This window comes from Heterodontus francisci, chromosome 38 (genome assembly GCF_036365525.1).
Source record: "Heterodontus francisci isolate sHetFra1 chromosome 38, sHetFra1.hap1, whole genome shotgun sequence".
Classification (NCBI taxonomy): Eukaryota; Metazoa; Chordata; class Chondrichthyes; order Heterodontiformes; family Heterodontidae; genus Heterodontus; species Heterodontus francisci.
Genome location: NC_090408.1, coordinates 36,428,619 through 36,449,269, shown reverse-complemented (window position 1 = coordinate 36,449,269; position 20,651 = coordinate 36,428,619). Strand labels below are relative to the sequence as shown.

The 20,651-nt window shown below is 44.3% G+C and overlaps 1 protein-coding gene across 3 annotated transcripts in view; it reads left to right on the top strand.

Moving 5' to 3' along the window:
* Positions 1 to 20,651, top strand: part of LOC137352351 (synaptic vesicle glycoprotein 2B-like) — a 56,312-nt gene that overhangs the window by 21,840 nt on the left and 13,821 nt on the right. For all 3 annotated transcript variants that reach the window (XM_068017646.1, XM_068017645.1, XM_068017644.1), the window contains 6 exons: positions 3,277 to 3,410; positions 6,370 to 6,459; positions 7,242 to 7,352; positions 10,479 to 10,567; positions 12,780 to 12,944; positions 14,047 to 14,180. In XM_068017646.1, coding sequence (XP_067873747.1) covers positions 3,277 to 3,410; positions 6,370 to 6,459; positions 7,242 to 7,352; positions 10,479 to 10,567; positions 12,780 to 12,944; positions 14,047 to 14,180 — 723 coding nt within the window. The remainder of the gene's footprint in view (positions 1 to 3,276; positions 3,411 to 6,369; positions 6,460 to 7,241; positions 7,353 to 10,478; positions 10,568 to 12,779; positions 12,945 to 14,046; positions 14,181 to 20,651) is intronic.

The following is a 20,651-nucleotide window of genomic DNA, read 5'->3' as shown; positions in this document are numbered from 1 at the left end:
TGATTGAGATTTACAAAATGATGAAGGGACTGCTTTCTGTGCACCAATTATTTCAACAGAATGGTAGAGAAAGACAGGGGTCACATTTACGAGTTATGTAAGGGCAGAACTAGGTTGGATCTGAGGTTGTTCTTCCTTTCCCAGAGAATAGTGAACCTGTGGAACAAGCTGCTAGCTCATGCAATGAATGCTGATTCACTGTAGTTCTTAAGGAGAGAGCTGTCTCTGTTTTCTGTTGGTGTTTGATACAGTACCACACAACAGACTTGTGAGCTCATTGAATAAAAGGGATGGCAGCAATATGGATACAGAATTGGCTGAGTGACAGGAAACAAGAGTAGTGGTAAATGGATGTTTTTCTGAGCTGGAGGAAGGTTTGTAGTGGAGTTCCCCAGGGATCAGTATTGGGACCCTTGCTCTTCCTGATATATATTAATGACCTAGACCTTGGTGTACAGGGCACAATTTCAAAGTTTGCGGATGATACAAAACTTGGAAGCATTGTGAACTGTGAGGAGGATAGTGTAGAACTCAAAAAGGACGTAGACAAGTTGGTGGAATGGGCAGACAGGTGGCAGATGAAGTTCAATGCAGAGAAACGTGAAGTGATTCATTTTGGTAGGAAGAATATGGAGAGACAATATAAAATAAAGGGTACAATTCTAAAGTGGGTGCAGGAGCAAAGGGACCTGGGTGTAGAGGTGCATATGTCATTGAAGGTGGCAGGTTGAGAGAGTGGTTAATAAAGCATACAGTATCTGGGCTGTATTAATAGCAGCATAGAGTACAAGAGCAAGGAAGTTATGTTGAACTTGTATAAGACACTAGTTCGGCCTCAGCTGGAGTATTGCGTCCAATTCTGGGCGCCGCACTTTAGGAAATACCTGAGGGCATTGGAGAGAGTACAGAAACGATTCATGAGAATTGTTACAGGGATGAGGAACTTCAGTTATGAAGATAGATTGGAGAAGATAGGACTGCTGAGGTGATTCGATAGAGGTATTCAAAATCATGAGGGGTCTGGACGGAGTAGATGGAGAGAAACTGTTCCCACTCATGAAAGGATCGGGAATGAGAGGGCACAGATTTAAAGTATTTGGTAAGAGAAGCAAAAGTGACATGAGGAAAAACTTTTTTATGCAGCAAGTGGTTAAGGCCTGGAATGCACTGCCTGAGAGTGTGTTGGAGGCAGGTTCAATTGAAGCATTCAAAAGGGAATTTTTTTAAATTATTCATTCATGGGATGTGGGTGTCACTGGCCAGGCCAGCATTTATTGCCCATCCCTAATTGCTCTTGAGAAGGTGGTGGTGAGCTGCCTTCTTGAACCGCTGCAGTCCATGTGGGGTAGGTACACCCACAGTGCTGTTAGGTAGGGAGTTCCAGAATTTTGACCCAGCGACAGTGAAGGAACGGCGACATAGTTCCAAGTCAGGATGGTGTGTGACTTGGAGGGGAACTTGCAGGTGGTGGTGTTCCCACATTTGCTGCCCTTGTCCTTCTAGTTGGTAGAGGTCACGGGTTTGGAAGATGCTGTCTAAGGAGCCTTGGTGCGTTGCTGCAGTGCATCTTGTAGATGGTACACACTGCTGTGACTGTGCGTTGTTGGCGGAGGGAGTGAATGTTTGTAGATGGGGTGCCAATCAAGCGGGCTGCTTTGTTCTGGATTAGACTGTTATGTGAAAACGAAGAATGTTCAGGGTTATGGGGAGATGGCACTGAGGGAAATGCTCTTTCAGAGAGCTGGTGCAGACATGATGGGCCAAATGGCCTCCTTCTGCACTCTAACAACTCTGTGGTTCTGTGATTCTGGGTGGTAATCACCTTGTAAAGAAGTAGGTTCCGTGTAATATAAATTAGGATCAATATGATCTCCTGGTATAGTTTTGATTGCCTAATGGTGTCGGAGAGGACTTTACTAGATTTTTTCCCATTTGGCCTGTTTTTTTTTACCTTTCCCAGGAGATTACTTGGCTCTGCGTGGGGTGGGGGCTATCGCCACTGTGTTGTATTAGGGCATCACAATAATATGGAGCAGTCTGAATGGGCCAGTGGGTATTTTCCTGTTTGTCATTTCCGCATGTTCGTATAACTTAAATTGTTTGTTCAGTCTTTTCACCAGATGGGAGGAAAAGATTGCAGGGTTGGCTATGTTTGCTGGATTCAGATGTTACTTTGGTTAGAGATTAGCTCTCGTGTATTCTCAATTACAGGAGTTTAGCCATTCCTTACCATTCATTATTTTCCAAATGTCCCTGAATTAAAATTCAACATGATTGCCAAAACGACAGAAATTTCCAGATGGGAGGATTAAATCATTTGCAAGGATTAATTTACGAAATTGATCATTTGTATCTGAACTCCTACGTGTTATTTATAATATTTTATACATGTTAAATGTGAACTTGTTGGCTCAGCTTATTTTTAATTTGACTAAATTAACATTCAAAGTCAGCTTGATTTTCAGCCATTGCTATTGGTGCCAGGGTTGAAGACAAATTACAGGGAGGAGATGCATGAGTTGAGCACATGGGCCACTACATCTGAACTTGTCGAGTTTACTGAAATTTAGTTGAGTGGGAATCATTATGGTTGCTTTGGATCAGGGAGTAACCACTTTTGTTCAGGTATTTTCTCTGGTATCCTCTTTTTGTGCCATGTGCCATTCAATGCCAAGCGAGAGTGACCTGCTCCTGGTAGATGCTTATGTCTATCCTCAAACCAGGCACCAGGAGGGGGCACAAGAACGGCCCAGGGCAGATGCCCCACTTTGGAGGTCTTATCCTTCCTTATGGGGTAGAGCATGGCTGAAAGATAAATTCAGCATGTGTAGACAGATAGCAAAATCTATTCCCAGCTGCTCATTGGGCATTGTGACACCAGCATGCTGGATTTCTAAATTTTAACTTACAGTGTTGGGAACATTTAGTGTTAGCCTCAGTCTTTCTGCTTTTCTGCTCCTGATCATTACCCAGAAATGCACATTGCTGAGGTGCTTCATTCCAGTCAGCGTTTGGCTTGCATTTACTATCCAGGCTTAGACATGAGGAACTGTTACGTGGGCAAGGTTTGCTGGAACCCATGCAGCTGTATCCCAGCACAGGCCAATGCTCCAAGGAGAGGGAGGGGCTAGAAAACTGGCAGAAGGCAATCACGGCAATGGGATTTTGTGGTCAGAGCTGCAAGAGCAAGGACCGCTGGTTGCTCTTTTTCTTCGCTCATACTAGCGCGGGTGGCAGTGTTGTTTTACCCAACCGTTGTCTTTCTGTCTGTTGCAGGCTGGGGTTTCAGCATGGGCACATCCTTTCAGTTCCACAGCTGGCGCCTGTTTATCATCGTGTGTGCTCTGCCTTGTCTCTCGTCCCTAATTGGTCTTCTGTTCATGTCGGAAAGCCCACGCTACTTACTAGAGGTGAGACAACAAGCACAATACAAGCTGTACCTAGTACGTTAGTTCTCAGGAAAGGCAATCTAACCCACTCTGGATATGTCTGATCCTTGGCAAATTTTCATTTAATCTCTCGAGGTTGAGCTATTCCATGTTGTTCATTAAAATGTATTAAACTTATGCCTAAAGATGAGTTTCCTAATTTATGGAAATGAGTCCAGGACCCTATGTTCTTAGCGGGGAAGCTACATTTTCAAGGAGCATGGGTCAGCGATGGTGCTATAGTGTTGTACGCCCACTTCTCCAAACTCTGATCCCAGCGACCACAGATCCCCACTGGAAGCAGGGGATTGTGGAATCCTCCATTAAAACCCACCACTAGATGCCAATGCATTGCAAAGCATAGCAGAGTAGTGAAGGTCAAGAGGAGATTCGATAAAGGCGTTTCAACTCCTGATGGATTTTTACAGAGTAAATGAGGAGAAACTGTTTCCAGTGGCAGAAAGGTCAGGAAGCAGAGGATACAGATTTAAGGCATTTGTCAAAAGAACCAGGGGTGACCTTAGAAATGAAATGGCTGAAAGGGTGATGGAAGCAGATTCAACAGCAACTTGCAAAAGGGAATTAGAAACATAGAAAAATAGGAGCAGGAGTAGGCCATTCGGCCCTTCAAGCCTCCTCCGCCATTCAATATGATCATGGCTGATCATCCAAACTCAGTTCCCGCTTTCTCCCCATATCCCTTGATCCCATTAGCTCTAAGAACTATATCTAACTCTTTCTTGAATATATTTAATCACTATTGGATAACTATTTGTCAGGAGAAGTTCTACAGGGCTGTGGGGAAATAGCAGTGGAATGGGACTTGCCGCATAGCTCTTTCGAAGAGCTGGCAAAGGCACGATGGGCCGAATGGCCTCCTTCTGTGCTGTCTCATTCTTGATTCCATTTTATGATTTCTTCGCATCTAGTTGGTGCATTGAGTTTGACATTAGGTCTCTAGTGCCCACTTGATCACCGGAGGTGCAGCTGGGCGTGACTTCCAGCCACCCCTTAATCATTTCCCATGACTAGCAGATGGGCGCTGCCTGCTGTTTATAGGGCCATTGGGCCACCTGGCCTATCCTGTATGGAAGGATAGTCATTATGAAGCTCTGCCAGATATCCAGTTTTTAAGGATGTAAGACGTGTTATGACCAGGTGAGAAAGATGTCTAGGGGTCCCTTTTAGTTTTCACCTGGTCTTATTGTAACAGGATTTAATTTTAAACACACTGTGGTTTGAGCTCCCCCTTGGTGAATCCTTATTCACTACTTTCCATTACAAGGCAAAGAAATGAGCACAAACAGGCCTTCTTCGGTTTAAGGAAGAAAACTCTAATTCAGTTAACGCCTACGGAGACACGCTGCACCCCACACTAGCATACATACGCAATAGGCACATGCAAATAGAGACAGAAAATAGCAAAGAAAAAAATAAAGTAGAGAGGTTTGAGGCAATATCAGAAGAGTTTCTTGTTACTGCGCTTTGAGCTCACTGTAGTCCTTTTGTAGGTAGTCATTGGGGCCCAGTATTCTTTTTAAACTTTGTTCATTGTAGACGACTTTTCTCTCTTGCGGTTCACATGTCTTCAATAGGTCTTCAGTTTCATGAGAAAGAGAGGGGAGCAGACAGGAGACAGATGTTCTCAGTCGAGCAGCAAACAGCTTCTCAGTTTTAAAACTCTGTGGCAAGTTCAAATTTTTTAAAAATAGCCAATTAGTCATGTGACTAAACTGGTCTGACCACGTCTGTTTGTGTATTCGGCCATCTTAGCAGTTAACCTGGAATGCTACCCTCTCCACTTTCAACGTCTGGCAATCAAGAGTCCATTGTGGATTAAATTGGTGCAGAGAGTGGTCCCTTCGTCCTTTCCAAGCACTGTCTGTTACTATGCAAATGTCTTTCCAGTCAGGGGCTTGGCAACCCTTTGTAATAGGCCTTCTTTTCTTCCCAGCAACAATTTTAAAATTTAATGTCCATGTGGCAAAATATCTGTGCCCCATTCTTGGCAGGTGGGGGCCGGCATGACAGACGTGATGATATTTTTTCAACATAGGTTATGTTTTAATGTTCCAAATTATGCTGCTGTGATGCACAATTATCAAAGAACTTTCAAAAATAGCCTTCCTGAAGTCTTAAAGAGTGACTCCTTTAAGCTTTGGGTTTCAGCAAATGGTTCATTTCAGATTTATTGCTTATACATTTTAGGGTTTAATTTCCATGGGGATTTTCCTGATTGCTTTCTCTAACTTTGAGGGAAAATCCGCAGATTCACAGAGAAACGACATTTCTCCAGTGTATCTGCAGATCTTCCGTTAAAGTTACAGCAGATGACCGGGACTAACTTCGCCCCCTCCAAGGGAAATTGTTTGTTTTTAGATTAATAGTCATTGTTTTAACAACAATAAATTCTACTTACATAGCACCTCTGAGAGAGTGTACCCACCCAAGCTGCTTCACAAAGTGACAGACTGGTCACTGAGAATGAATTCGGTGGAGGTTCGGAGTGGTGACTGAAGAAATGCTCGAAGAGGCAGCTTTGAGGAGGCTTTTGAAGTAGAGGAGAGCTGTGGAAAGGCCGAGAGGTTCATGAGCAGAATTCAACAGTGCAAGGGTGTGAAGGATGAAGGCGCTGCCTCCATTAATGGAGAGGAGGGAGCCAGTGATGTACAGTAGGCTAGAGTCAGAGAATCTGTGCTAAAAGGTGGGACACAGGGTTGGAGGAGGTTGCAGAGGTTGGGTGAGGTGGAGTCATGGAGAGAGGATGTAGGGTAGATTGTGGAGGTCAATAAGATCTGGCTAGTGGATGAGCAGGACTGTGAACCAGATAGATGTGGGCAAGTCCTTGACAATGACAAGAAAAGAGAACAGGCTGCTCTCCTGTTAGCTTTGATGATATTTCAGATTTCTAAAGACCATTAAAAAAATTTCTGCTTAATAGATTGGGAAACATGACGAAGCCTGGATGATTTTAAAGCAGATTTATGACACAAACATGAGGGCCAAAGGACACCCAGAAGCTGTCTTCACGGTGAGTTGAAGGCAATCTCAATAACTAGATAATTAAAGATGATGATTTTTCTTTGACTGCCTTTTTCTTTTTTTTTGCTGTAATCTTCCTCCTGATTTTTAATTCTTCATCATACCAGTTACTATTGTCCTAAGGGTCAGCGATTTAAGGCCCAAGTCTCTATCAGCCCATGTACTGAAATGGCCTGGAATGATTTGCCTTCTGATATCTCTCTCTCTCTCTCCCCAACCCTTCTCTCTCTCTCTCCCCTTCATTCTGTCCATCACTCCCTTCCATCTCTCTCGCTGCCTCTCTTCCCCCTCTTCCTCCATACCTCCTTCTCCCCCATATCCATCTCTTCCCCAACTCCCTTTCTCTCTCACTTCTGTGTCTACCTCTATTGCTACTTTTTATCACTCTTTCTCTTTCCTCCTGACTCTCTGCCCTGTCTCTGCTTTCTTCCACTCTCTCCTCTTTCCCCAGAGTTCCCTGTCCTTCTCTTTCTCTCCTCATTCTTTCTGCTTCCTCTCTTACTCCTTTGCCTCTCTCCGCCTCTATCTCCCCTTTTTCTCTTATACCCTCGCTGTACCCATTTCTCCCTCTTCCTTGCTCCACCTACAGCCAGGGCTGAGAAATTGAACATTCTCATGTGAAGTCCAGTATGTACAAATCTGCCTGATATAACTTTGGGAAATATTTCCCCAACATACCATTCCTCAACTCAGCTAAGAGCAGGTAAAATTGGAGGGGGAATGGGAGAATATTAGCAGTAATAAACAAATATATATCTTCATGTTTTTCAGGTTTCCCATATAAAAACCCCGATACAAATAGATGAATTCATCGAGATTCAGAGCTCAACTGGAACTTGGCTCCAGCGCTGGTTGGTCAGGATCATGACCGTGGTGAAGCAGGTCTGTATAAATCAAGTACACTAAGATTGAACAAGCCTTCTCACCAACATATTACTCAGGGACATGTGAGAGAGGTGTCTGTATCCCAGTTAGCGATTTTAACCTTAAACTTTAAAGAGGCAAATTACAGAAGGTGTCATTTACAATGCTATCAAGCGGCACAGACTCAGCAATAACCTGTTCACCGATGCTCAGTTCCAGCAAGGTCACTGAGCTCTAGACGTCATAACAGTCTTGCTCCAAACATGGACAAAAGAGCTGCATTCCAGTGGTGAGTGAGAGTGACTGCCCTTGACATCAGGCAGCATTTGACCGAGTGTGGCATCAAGGAGCCGTAGCAAAATTGAAGCCAATGGGCTCAGGGGGAAAACTCTCCGCTGGTTGGAGTCATACCTAGCACAAAGGATGATGGTTGTGGTTGTTGGAGGCCAATCATCTCAGTCCCAGGACATCACTGCAGGAGTTCCTCAGGGTAGTGTCCTCGGCCAAACCATCTTCAGCTGCTTGATCAATGACCTTCCCTCCATCATAAAGTCAGAAATGGGGATGTTCTCTAATGATTGCACATTCTTCATTACCATTCTCAATTCCTCAGAAACTGAAGCAGTCCGTGCCTGCTTGCAGAACGACCTGAATAACATTCATTTTTGGGCTGGTAAATGGCAAGTAACATTTGCGCCACACAAGGGCCAAGTAATGACTATCTCCAACAAGAGAGAATCTAACCATCAGTGCTTGACTTTCGACAGCATTACCATCGCTGAATCCCCCACCATCAATATCCTGGGGATTATCCCTGACCAGCCATATAAATACTGTGGCTGCAAGAGCAGGTCAGAGGCTGGAAATTCTACCACTAGTAACTTACCTCCTGACTCCCCAAAGCCTGTCCACCATCTAAAAGGCACAAGTCAGGAGTGTGATGGAATACTGCCCACTTGCCTGGATGAGTGCAGCTCCAACAACACACAAGAAGCTCGACACCATCCAGGATAAAGCAGCCCACTTCATCGGCACCCCATCCACCACCTTAAACATTCATTTCCCCCAGCACCAGCACACAGTGGCAGCAGTGTGTACCATGTACAAGATAGAGTCATAGAGTCATTTATGCCATGGAAGGAGGCCTTTCAGCCCATCAAGTCTGTGCCGGCTCTCCACAGAGCTATCCAGTCAGTCCACCACATCAGTGGTTCAAGAAGGTGGCTCACCACTACCATCACCAGGGCAATTAGGGATGGGCAGAAAAGCTCACATCCTAGGAATGAATACAAAAAAGTGGGGCACAGAAAGATCCCAAAATAGTTGTGTATTTCTGTAATCACAATCTTTTCACATGTGAGTGAATATGCCTCACAATTTATTTCAACATTAATCATGCCATCATTATGTTTGTGTGCCAAGGAGAGACAACCTGTCGATGGGATTTTCCACACATTCAAACACAGCACCATTTGCCTATACAACAAAGAGCAGGGGAGTCATCCCTGGTGTCCTGCTCCTGAAAAGTAATTCATGATATAAGCAGTGTTCCGAAATGTTTTATTTCTGATTAAGAGAAAGAAAAGAAGGACTTGCATTTATGTAGCACCTTTCACAACCTCAGGACATCCCAAAGTATTTTACAGCCAAGTCAGTACTTTTTGAATGTAGTCCCTATTGTAATGTAGGAAACATGGCAGCCAATTTGCAGACAGCAAGCTTACACAAACAACAATGTGGAAATGACTAGATAACCTGTTTTAGTAATGTTGGTTCACTGATAAATGTTAGCTCAGGACACCAGGGATGACTCCCCTGCTCTTCTTCAGAATGGTGCCATGGGATTTATTTACTTCTATCGTAGAGTGCAGATGGGTCCTTGGTTTAACATCTCATCTGAAAGTCAGCACCTCTGACAGCGCAGTACTCTCTCAGCCTGGATTACATGGTTAAGTCTCTGGAATGGGACTCGAACCCACAACTTTCTGAATCAGGACCAAGTGGGTTACCAACTGATCCACAGCTAACACCTGGTGAAGACAAGTTTTTTCATTTATATAATACTGTCAATCTTTCAGTAAGATCCTGGCTGGGATGAAGCAGGCCAGCAAGTTAGACTATAGTCCTGATTAAAATAAAATGAACGTATTATTTAGTCCCTTGAGCCTGCTGCACCATTCAATGTCTTCTGACTGTCACCTGCAGCCATTGGTCAAATGAGGCTATAGCTGCTGCACTGATGGCCGGTGAGTCCCATTTTTATCTTTGGTCACCAATTAAAGCATCATGACGTAGATAACCCCAGCTTGATGTCACATAGCCAAGTGCTTTTTTTCTATTCATTCACTGGATGTGGCCAGCATTTGTTGCCCATCCTTAATTGCCCTTGAGAAGGTGGGGGTGAGCTGCCTTCTTGGGTACAACTGAGTGGCTTGCTCGGCCATTCCAGAGTCAACACATTGCTGTTGGTCTGCAGTCACATGTAGGCTAGACTGGGTAAGGACAGCAGATTTCCTTCCCTAAAGTGAACCAGATGGGTTTTTATGAGAATCTGTTATTTTCATGGTCACCATTACTGATACTATCTTTTTATCCTAGATTTATTTAATTAATTGATTTTTTAAATTCCCTAGCTACCGTGGTGGGATTTGAACTTAGGCCCACAGATCTTTAGTCTAGGCCTCTGGATTATTGGTCTAGTAACATAACCATGATGTTACCATTTCCTCAAAAAGTACAAATTTATGCCTTATCTAAAATATGCTTTGTGCATTGCAATGTTGCTAGTTGATGACATCATCACACAGTTACATTGCGCATCGCACTGACCAATTTATCACAGCCATCCTGTATTTGCTCTTCCTTTCTGACCCTGCTTTAGAGCAAGACTGCTTATGTGATTAAAAGATTAAAATGTAAGTGGTAGGAAGTGCCACGCTTGGATTGCTCCCCAAAGACCCAGTCTTTAAGATAAAAGGCACCTCAGTGTCTCTAAGACTGTCACCTAATGAAGGCTTGGCAACACAATGTATACATTCTTCTTTACTCACTCATTGAGGTGTGATGTAGAAGTTATGGGACAGCACTGCAGGCGAATATCCACGAGTAGTTCTCTGACATCTGGAGTTCTGTCTTATTTTTCAGGTTTGGCAGAACATGTTGCTTTGTTTTACACCCAAGTACAGGATGACGACTCTGTTCCTGGCAGTGGTTTGGTTCACCTTGTCCTTCAGGTTAGTTCTGATCAGAGACAAAATATCTATCGTGAGAAATGATTCAGTCTTTTATTTTGTGTATTTTGTTTTCTTTGAGATGAACGTTGTTAGGACAGGGCAGTGGAAGACTATCCTGCATCGGCTACTCAGTGTCAGCAGGAAACCTGTGATGTACAAAATTAGTTTCCATCTATTCTGTCCCATCAAGCACAATCTAGAAAAGAGAAGACTGAGGGGTGACCTGATAGGGATCTTCAAGATTATGAAAGAGTTTGATAGGGTAGATGTAGAGAAGAGGTTTCCACTTGTGGGCGAGACCAGAATTAGGGGCCATAAGACACTAATAATTCAATAGTGAATTTGGGAGAAACTTCTTTGCCCAGAGAGTGGTTAGACTGTGGAACTCACTACCACAGGGAGTAGTTGAGGCGAATAGTGTAGATGTATTCAAGGGGAAGTGAGATAAATACATGTGGGAGAAAAGAATAGGATATGTTGATGGGGTGAGATGAAGAGGGGTGGGAGGAGGCTCATGTGGAGCTTAAACACTAGCATGGACCTGTTGGGCCGAATGGAATGTTTTCATGCTGTAAATACTTTTTAAAACTTGGGGCCCAGTTTCCAAACAATTAAATTTAGAGTAAAGCTCCTTCTATATTTTGCCATCAGGCACCCATTAGCATTGGAAGCTGCAAAAGAACATTCCCTTAGACTGTCCTGACAGGCACTCATGGGCCAGGTATAGCAAGGATTAGATGCAGTGTAAAGCTTCCTCGGCACTGCAGCATCAAACCTCCCGGGTCAGGTACAGCATAAGTTAGATGCAGAGTAAAACTCCCTCTGGTCTGCGCGCATTGGTCTCACTCTCAGAGGAGTGCTCCCTACTGCACCAGTGTGATTTTTTTTTCCTTTCTCGTGTCAACCATCTTGTTACCTCTCTGTGTATATTGCCAATTAGTGCCAAATTAAGGGTAGTTTGTGCTATGCGTCCATGCCCATTAGGAACCAGACTGAGATTGAGCTGAACTACATTTCAAATAGGATCCTTGCAGACGGTGGATGGAGGGAATTGTCATCCATTACTCTGGCTGGGTGTGATCTTGTCAGTTTCTGTGTGAAAAAGAAACAGGATATTTGCCCAGGGTGCACACGGAACCTTCTTATAACTTTCTTGTTCTTAGATAGCATAAGAATCACACAATGGTATTGGTAGAAACAAGGAAGGGAAGTGTACAAAAAACAATGGAAAGGTTTGTGAATGAACTATCAATTAGAGTTTCAAAGGTCGGAAGAATTCTTTAGATTAAAATCTTGTGGGAAAAGCTAATGCACTGTATAATGGAGTCTCACATAACAGAATCATAGAAACATACAGCACAGAAGAAGGCCATTTGGCTCATCATGCCTGTGCTGGCTCTTTGAAAGAGCAGTCATGCTTAGTCTGAAGCTATTAATTTCTCTGTCTCTGGGTTTCAAGTGCAGTCGTGCAGTTGAGCCTGTGATTGTTGTCTCCTCACTGGTTTTATTCACCAGAGGAAGCTGTCTCATGAAGATAACCTTTGCCTTTCCCAATCTGCAGAAGGTCATCACAAAAGGTGCCTGGCAACTCCTTTCACTGGCCTTTTCTAGAAAGTTGTGGAAGGGCAGGAAGACAGATGGGTAAGTAGTTAGAGTGGGAGATGGTGTTTTGATTTCAATTCAGCGAGGAAGGAGGAAGTGTATGGGATTATGCATTTGGAATTTTGAAACATGAGAGGAAAGTTAGGGGGAGAACTCAGCCTAGCATCAATGGTCAGAGAGTGGTTGAGGATAAGATGAGAGGAGGTTCAACTATCAGAGAACACTTTTTACAACTGATCAGCTCCCCATGCAATGACTTCTTCACAACAATCCACACTTGGAGATGATCCCTACTTTCAAACTTCAGAAGAATAAACAAGATATTGTCACAATAATGTTCACAAATTAATAATCCAAGTTAACTAATATGTAGAATGAATTATTAATCCCAGACTGCTCATGGCTTACAAAATCCGATTGAGCTAGTTAGGGTCTGGAGTTCACATTTTATTAGAAGCTCTTCAATTTCAATTATTCATTCTTTGGCTTCCTTTTCTATAAATGGAAGATGGACTACTGATTGAGCAGCTTGTGTCACATGGGATTGGGCTAGTAACTAAGAAGTAATGGGTTTTGTAGTTGTGTCATTTTGGCCTCTGCTCTTGTTCAGCTACTACGGACTGACTGTGTGGTTCCCGGACATGATCAAGTACTTTCAAAATGAAGATTATGAATCCAAAATGAAGACATTTCATCAGGAGCGAGTTGAAGACTTCACATTTAACTTCACATTGGAGAACCAGTTTCATACAGAGGGAGAGTACATCAATGTCAGGTGAGCCCACCAAAATACAATTATCAACCTAACCCATTCGTAAAAATGACCCAACTTGTTTTATGTGTAACACATTTCAGGCTGTGTATTACCTTGTGTGTAAAATATTGTAGTCTGAGCATTGTTCTGAGTGTAAAAAACCCTAGCCTGTATATTGCTGTGCATCTAGTACGTTCATCCTGTTATGTAATCTCGGAGTAACCAGACGTACATATATGTATAATTTCCTATCTCTTAGATCAGCTGTTGCACTGCAAAAACACACACGGTAAAATCCCACAGCAAAATCCCACTGAAAAATCACACGCAAAATCACAAGGCAAAGTTTGAGTTGCTGTCCTAAGGGATATAGCCAGGGAATCATTGATTTGCCAATCACTGATATTTTTCTCACTTCTTACTAGTCACAGTGGCAGCTCATGTCTGTTGTTGCTCATTCTAGGACTGGGCTCCGTGTTGCAGAGTTTCTGGTCTCATACTAAATTATGAATTGGCATTGGCAGCATTTGGAAGGAGTGCAAACCATCAAATAGCATTTGGGGTTTTAAACTAGGGACATATAGTACAATAGCAAAGAGATTATGATTAATTTATGCAGTGAAATGGTTGGTACCATATGCAGTTTTGAGATCTACATTATAGAAAGGACTTTACAATCATAGAGAGTGTACAATGGAGATTCACTGGATGGTCCCAGGGATGGGAAACTATGTTTATAAGGAGAGATTTGAGATACTGAGACTATTGCCATCAGAGCAGAGAAGGCTGAGGAGAATCAAGCAGCTTTAAAATTATGAATTGTTTCAACAAATTGAATAGCGAAAGATTATTTTATCTTTTTGGGGAGTCAGTAACGATTGGGGAAATCAATTTAAAATGATCACAAAGCGAGATAGTAGAGGTAAGGGATTTTTTTTCACACAGAGAGTGGTTAGAATATGGACTGCTGTACCACAGGATGCAGTTGAGGCCATTGCATCTTTTCAAGGAAAGAGTCGATAAAAGCTCCAAGCTGCGTATTACCCTGTACGTGATACAGTGCAGTCTGTGTGTAACATTCCAACCCATGTATTTTTCTAATTGCCTATTTCTTTATGGACAGATTCATTGGGATTAAATTTAAATCTGTGACCTTTGAAGACTCCCTGTTTGAGGAATGCTACTTTGAAGACATAACATCAACGAACACTTACTTCAAGAACTGCACTTTTATGGCGACTCTCTTCTATAATACAGGTCAGCCTCTGCCGACTGTTTGAACCACTGTTTACACAGGAGATCTGGAGGTGTGACAGTTTTCTCCATTTGCCAATGGCACAATGAGGTTTCCCATTTTATACACATGCTGACTTAATTATGATGTTACCAAATGGAAGAAAGTTTGTCCCCAAACTTCTGAAGACCATGCTAGCCCAGATTATATTAACTCTTTTTCCACTCTGATCTTCTCCCCTGCCCCCCTCCTCAGAAGGCACTGATTCTTGCTGCTACTGCTAACCAGCAGATACCAGCTTAAATGACCATTCTTCACATGTGAGTGCAGTTGGTGAATGTCGACTGGCTGAACAGCGATGTGGGGTGGGGGTGGCAGGGAACCATTTGTGAGCAGCATGCCTCGGCAGTGATCAGGAGCCGGAACCCTGACTGAATTTTTCTACACCCATCTTTCCGAGGCCAAGGAAAGCTGGGCCCAATTGCAACACTTCAGCTGTCATTCTGCCTGGGTTCAGTGACCTTTTTCTTTTATTATTCATTATTGGGATATGGGTGTCACCAGCAAGGCGTGTTTTGCATATATTGCCTATCCCTAGTTGGAGGCGATGGTGAGGCTTCTTTTTTTTAATTCATTCATGGGATGTGGGCGTCACTGGCCAAGCCAGCCTAGTTGCCCTTGAGAAGGTGGTGGTGAGCTGCCTTCTTGAACCGCTGCAGTCCATTTGGGGTAGGTATACCCACAGTGCTGTTAGGAAGGGAGTTCCAGGATTTTGACCCAGCGACAGTGAAGGAACGGTGATACAGTTCCAAGTCAGGATGGAGTGTGACTTGGAGGGGAACTTGCAGGTGGTGGTGTTCCCATGTATTTGCTGCCCTTGTCCTTCTAGTTGGTAGAAGTCGCGGGTTTGGAAGGTGCTGTCGAAGGAGCCTTGGTGCATTGCTGCAGTGCATCTTGTAGATGGTACACACTGCTGCCACTGTGCGTCGGTGGTGGAGGGAGTGAATGTTTGTAGATGGGGTGCCAATCAAGCGGGCTGCTTTGTCCTGGATGGTGTCGAGCTTCTTGAGTGTTGTTGGGGCTGCACCCATCCAGGCAAGTGGAAAGTATCCCATCACACTCCTGACTTGTGCCTTGTAGATGGTGGACAGGCTTTGGGGAGTCAGGAGGTGAGTTACTCGCCTCAGGATTCCTAGCCTCTGACCTGCTCTTGTAGCCACGGTATTTATATGGCTACTCCGGTTCAGTTTCTGGTCAATGGTAGCCCCTAGGATGTTGATAGTGGGGGATTCAGTGATGGTAATGCCGTTGAATGTCAAGGGGAGATGGTTAGATTCTCTCTTGTTGGAGATGGTCATTGCCTGGCACTTGTGTGGCGCGAATGTTACTTGCCACTTATCAGCCCAAGCCTGGATATTGTCCAGGTCTTGCTGCATTTCTACACGGACTGCTTCAGTATCTGAGGAGTCACGAATGGTGCTGAACATTGTGCAATCATCAGTGAACATCCCCACCTTTGACCTTATGATTGAAGGAAGGTCATTGATGAAGCAGCTGAAGATGATTGGGCCTAGGACACTACCCTGAGGAACTCCTGCAGTGATGTCCTGGAGCTCAGATGATTGACCTCCAACAATCACAACCATCATCCTTTGTGCTAGGTATGACTACAGCCAGTGGAGGGTTTTCCCCCTGATTCCCATTGACCTCAGTTTTGATAGGGCTCCTTGATGCCATACTCGGTCAAATGCTGCCTTGATGTCAAGGGCAGTCACTCTCACCTCACCTCTTGAGTTCAGCTCTTTTGTCCATGTTTGAACCAAGGCTGTGATGAGGTCAGGAGCTGAGTGGCCCTGGCAGAATGCAAACTGAGCATCGCTGAGCAGGTTATTGCTAAGCAAGTGCCGCTTGATGGCACTGTTGATGACACCTTCCATCACTTTACTGATGACTGAGAGTAGGCTGATTGGGCGGTAATTGGCCGGGTAGGACTTGTCCTGCTTTTTGTGTACAGGACATACCAGGGCAATTTTCCACATTGCAGGGTAGATGCCAGTGTTGTAGCTGTACTGGAACAGCTTGGCTAGGGGTGCGTCAAGTTCTGGAGCACAGGTCTTCAGTACTATTGCTGGAATATTGTCAGGGCCCATGGCTTTTGCAGTATCCAGTGCCTTCAGTCGTTTCTTCATATCATGCGGAGTGAATTGAATTGGCTGAAGTCTGACATCTGTGATGCTGGGGACTTCAGGAGGAGGCCGAGATGGATCATCAACTCAGCACTTCTGGCTGAAAATCGTTGAAAATGCTTCAGCCTTCTCTTTCGCACTGATGTGCTGGGCTCCCCCATCATTAAGGATGGAGATATTTGTGGAGCCACCTCCTCCAGTTAGTTGTTTAATTGTCCACCACCATTCACGGCTGGATGTGGCAGAACTACACAGCTTCGATCTGATCCGTTGGTTATTGGATCGCTTAGCTCTGTCTATCGCATGCTGCTTACGCAGTTTGGCACAGAGATAGTCCTGTCTTGCAGCTTCACCAGGTTGACACCTCATTTTGAGGTATGCCTGGTGCTGATCCTGAAGCATCTGCAGCAGTCAGATTGGTGAGGACGAGGTCAAGTATGTTTTTCCCTCGTTGGTTCCCCCACCACCTGCAGCAGACCCAGTCTAGCAGATATGTCCTTTAGGACTCGGCCAGCTCGGTCAGTAGTGGTGCAACCGAGCCACTCTTGTGATGGACATTGAAGTCCCCCACCCAGAGTACATTTTGTGCCCATGCCACCCTCAGTGCTTCCTCCAGGTGTTGTTCAACATGGAGGAGTACTGAGTCGTCAGCTGAGGGAGGGCGGGGGTAGGTGGTAATCAGTAGGAGGTTACCTTGCCCATGTTTGACCTGATGCCATGAGACTTCATGGGGTCTGGAGTCGATGTTGAGGACTCCCAGGGCAACTCCCTCCCTACTGTATACCACTGTGCCACCACCTCTGCTGGGTCTGTCCTGCCGGTGGGACAGGACATACCTGAGGATAGTGATTGCAGTGTCTGGGATATTGTCTATCAGGTATGATTCCGTGAGTATGACTATGTCAGGCTGTTGCTTGACTAGTCTGTGGGACAGCTCTCCCAACTTTGGCACAAGCCCCCAGATGTTAGTAAGGGGGACTTTGCAGGGTCGACAGGGCTGGGTTTGCCGTTGTCGTTTCCGGTGCCGAGGTCAATGCCGGGTGGTCCGTCCGGTTTCATTCCTTTTTAATTGACTTTGTAGTGGTTAGGTACAACTGAGTGGCTTGCTAGGCCATTTCAGAGGGCATGTAAGAGTTAACCACATTGCTGTAGGCCAGACCAGGTAAGGACAGCAGATTTCCTTCCCTAAAGGACATTAGTGAACCAGATGGGTTTTGACAACAATCGACAATGGTTTCATGGCCATCATTTGACTAGCTTTTAATTCCAGATTTATTAATTAAATTCAAATTCCACCTTCTGCTGTGGTGGGATTTGAACCCATGTCCCCAGAGAAATACCCTGGGTCTCTGGGTTACTAGTCCAGTGATAATACCATTATGCCATCGCCTTCTTGACGTGCTGCAGTCTGTATGGTGTAGGTCCACCCACAGTGTTGTTAGGGAGGGAGTTCCAGGATTTTGACCCAGTGATGATGAAGGAGCGGTGATAATGTTCCAAGTCAGGATGGTGTGTGACTTGGAGGGGAACTTGAAGTTGGTGGTGTTCCCATGCGCCGGCTGCCCTTGACATAGAAACATAGAAAATAGGAACAGGAGAAGGCCATTCTGTCCTTCGAGCCTGCTCCGCCATTCATTATGATCATGGCTGATCATCCAACTCAGTAACCTGTTCCCGCTTTCCCCCCATATCCTTTGATCCCTTTCGCCCCAAGAGCTATATCTAATTCCTTCTTGAAAAGATACAATGTTTTGGCCTCAACTGCTTTCTATGGTAGCGAATTTCACAGGCTCACCACTCTCTGGGTGAAGTAATTTCTCCTCATCTCAATCCTGAAAGGTTTACCCCGTATCCTTAGACTATGACCCCTGGTTTTGGACTCCCCCATCATCGGGAACATCCTTCCTGCATCTACCCTGTCAAGTCCTGTTGGATCCCCCCTCACTCTTCTGAACTCCAGCGAATATAATCCTAACGGACTCAATCTCTCCTCATACGTCAGTCCCGCCATCCCAGGAATCAGTCTGCTAAACCTTCGCTGCACTCCCTCTATCGCAAGAACATCCTTCCTCAGATAAGGAAACCAAAACTGCACACAATATTCCAGGTGTGGCCTCACCAAGACCCTGTATAATTGCAGCAAGACATCCCTGCTCCATTACTCGAATCCTCTCGCTATGAAGGCCACCATACCATTTGCCTTTTTTACCGCCTGTTGCACCTGAATGCTTACCTTCAGCGATTGGTGTATGAGAACACCCAGGTCTCATTGCATATTCCCCTCTCTCAGTTTATAGCTGTTCAGATAATAATCTGCCTTCCTGTTTTTGCTACCAAATTGGATAACCTCATATTTATCCACATTATACTGTATCTGCCATGCATTTGCCCACTCACTTAACTTGTCCAAATTACCCTGAAGCCTCTCTGCATCCTCCTCATAACGCACCCTCCCACCCAGTTTTGTGTCATCTGCAAATTTGGAGATATTACATTTAGTTCCCTCATCTAAATCATTAATATATATTGTGTATAGCTGGGGTCCTAGCACCGATCCCTGCGGAACCCCACTAGTCACTGCCTGCCATTTGGAAGAAGACCCGTTTATTCCTATTCTTTGTTTCCTGTCTGCCAACCAATTTTCTATCCATTGCAATACACTACCCCCAATCCCATGCGCTTTAACTTTACACGCTAATCTCTTATGTGGGACTTTGTTGAAAGCCTTCTGAAAGTACAAATAAACCACATCCACTGGCTCCCCCTCATCAACTCTACTGGTTACATCCTTGAAGAATTCTAGTAGATTTGTCAGGCATGATTTCCCTTTCATAAATCCATGCTAACTCTGTCCGATTCTACCACTGTTCTCTCAATGCTCTGCTATAAAATCCTTGATAATGGATTCTAGAATTTTCCCCACTACCGACGCCAGGTTGACTAGTCTATAATTCCCTGTTTTCTCTCTACTTTTTAAATAGTGGGGTTACATTAGCCAGCCTCCAATCTGTAGGAACTGTTCCAGAGTCTATAGAATCTTGGAAGATGACCACCAATGCATCCACTATTTCTAGGGCCACTTCCTTAAGTACTCTGGGATGTAGATTATCAGGCCCTGGGGATTTATCGGCCTTCAATTCCATCAATTTCCCCAACACATTTCTCTACTAATACCGATTTCCTTCAGTTCCTCTCTCTCACTAAACCCTGTGTTCCCCAACATTTCTGGTATGATATTTGTGTCCTCCTTTGTGAGGACAGAACCAAAGTATGCATCTAGTTGGTCAGCCATTACTTTGACCTTCTAGGTGGTGGAGGTTGTGGGTTTGGGAGGTGCTGCTGAAGAGGCAATATCTATTGTTCTCCTTAACTACACACAGTGCAAGACAAGCTTTTAATGTGATGACCTTATTACAATATTACAGACTGGCAATGACTGGTAATCTCATTATGCCACCCTGTAACAGTCTCTTTTCAAATTCCTGACTCTGCTTTTTAAAATAGACAGTTAACATTGCAGTTAAAATAGTGGTGAGAGCGAGTTAATCTTAGATTGTGTATTAGCATCATCGACAGTCATTTTCTGATTTATGTTTTGCACCTGATTCTAATTCAGTCCGGTTTTAAGGTGGGGTGGAACACATTGATTAAGATGACAAAATTAAAAATGGCAACAATATATTTATTTCCCAGGCAGATTATATCCCAGTCCCTTCATATAACAAACTGTAATCAATGTTTTAACAGTAGATACTGGGGTTTATGATGTCTGTCTTAACATAATATGTTTTACTGCCTTGACTGGAATGCATCTCAAACAACTGCTTCAATCTGATGCTGGAATTAGTCCTTTTTCAATATTCCAAGAGTACTAATTTAAATAAAGAACCAGATTTTCCTGTGCCTGGGCCTCAGGTATTTGACTGACCTGGATGTTGTGGATGCAGGAAAACCGGGTGAGGGAGGGAGACGCAGATGAGGGAGTTGAATAGGGTGTTGGGGTGGGGGATGAGACAGAGAGAGACAAAAGGAGAGGGACAGTGTGTGTGTGTGTGTGTGTGTGTGTGTGTGTGTGTGTGTGTGTGTGTGTGTGTGTGTGTGTGTGTGTGTGTGTGTGTGTGTGTGTGTGTGTGTGTGTGTGTGTGTGTGTGTGAGAGAAAAAACAGCAATGTTAGCAATGGTAGACAAATAGAGACAGCACAGGAGAGAGGGCACAGCTTTAGCAATGTTAGAGAAAAGGAGAACGGGGAAAGCACCTGTGATTTTAGAGTGAGGGAGGGAGAGAACCATTATCAATGCTAAAGAGAA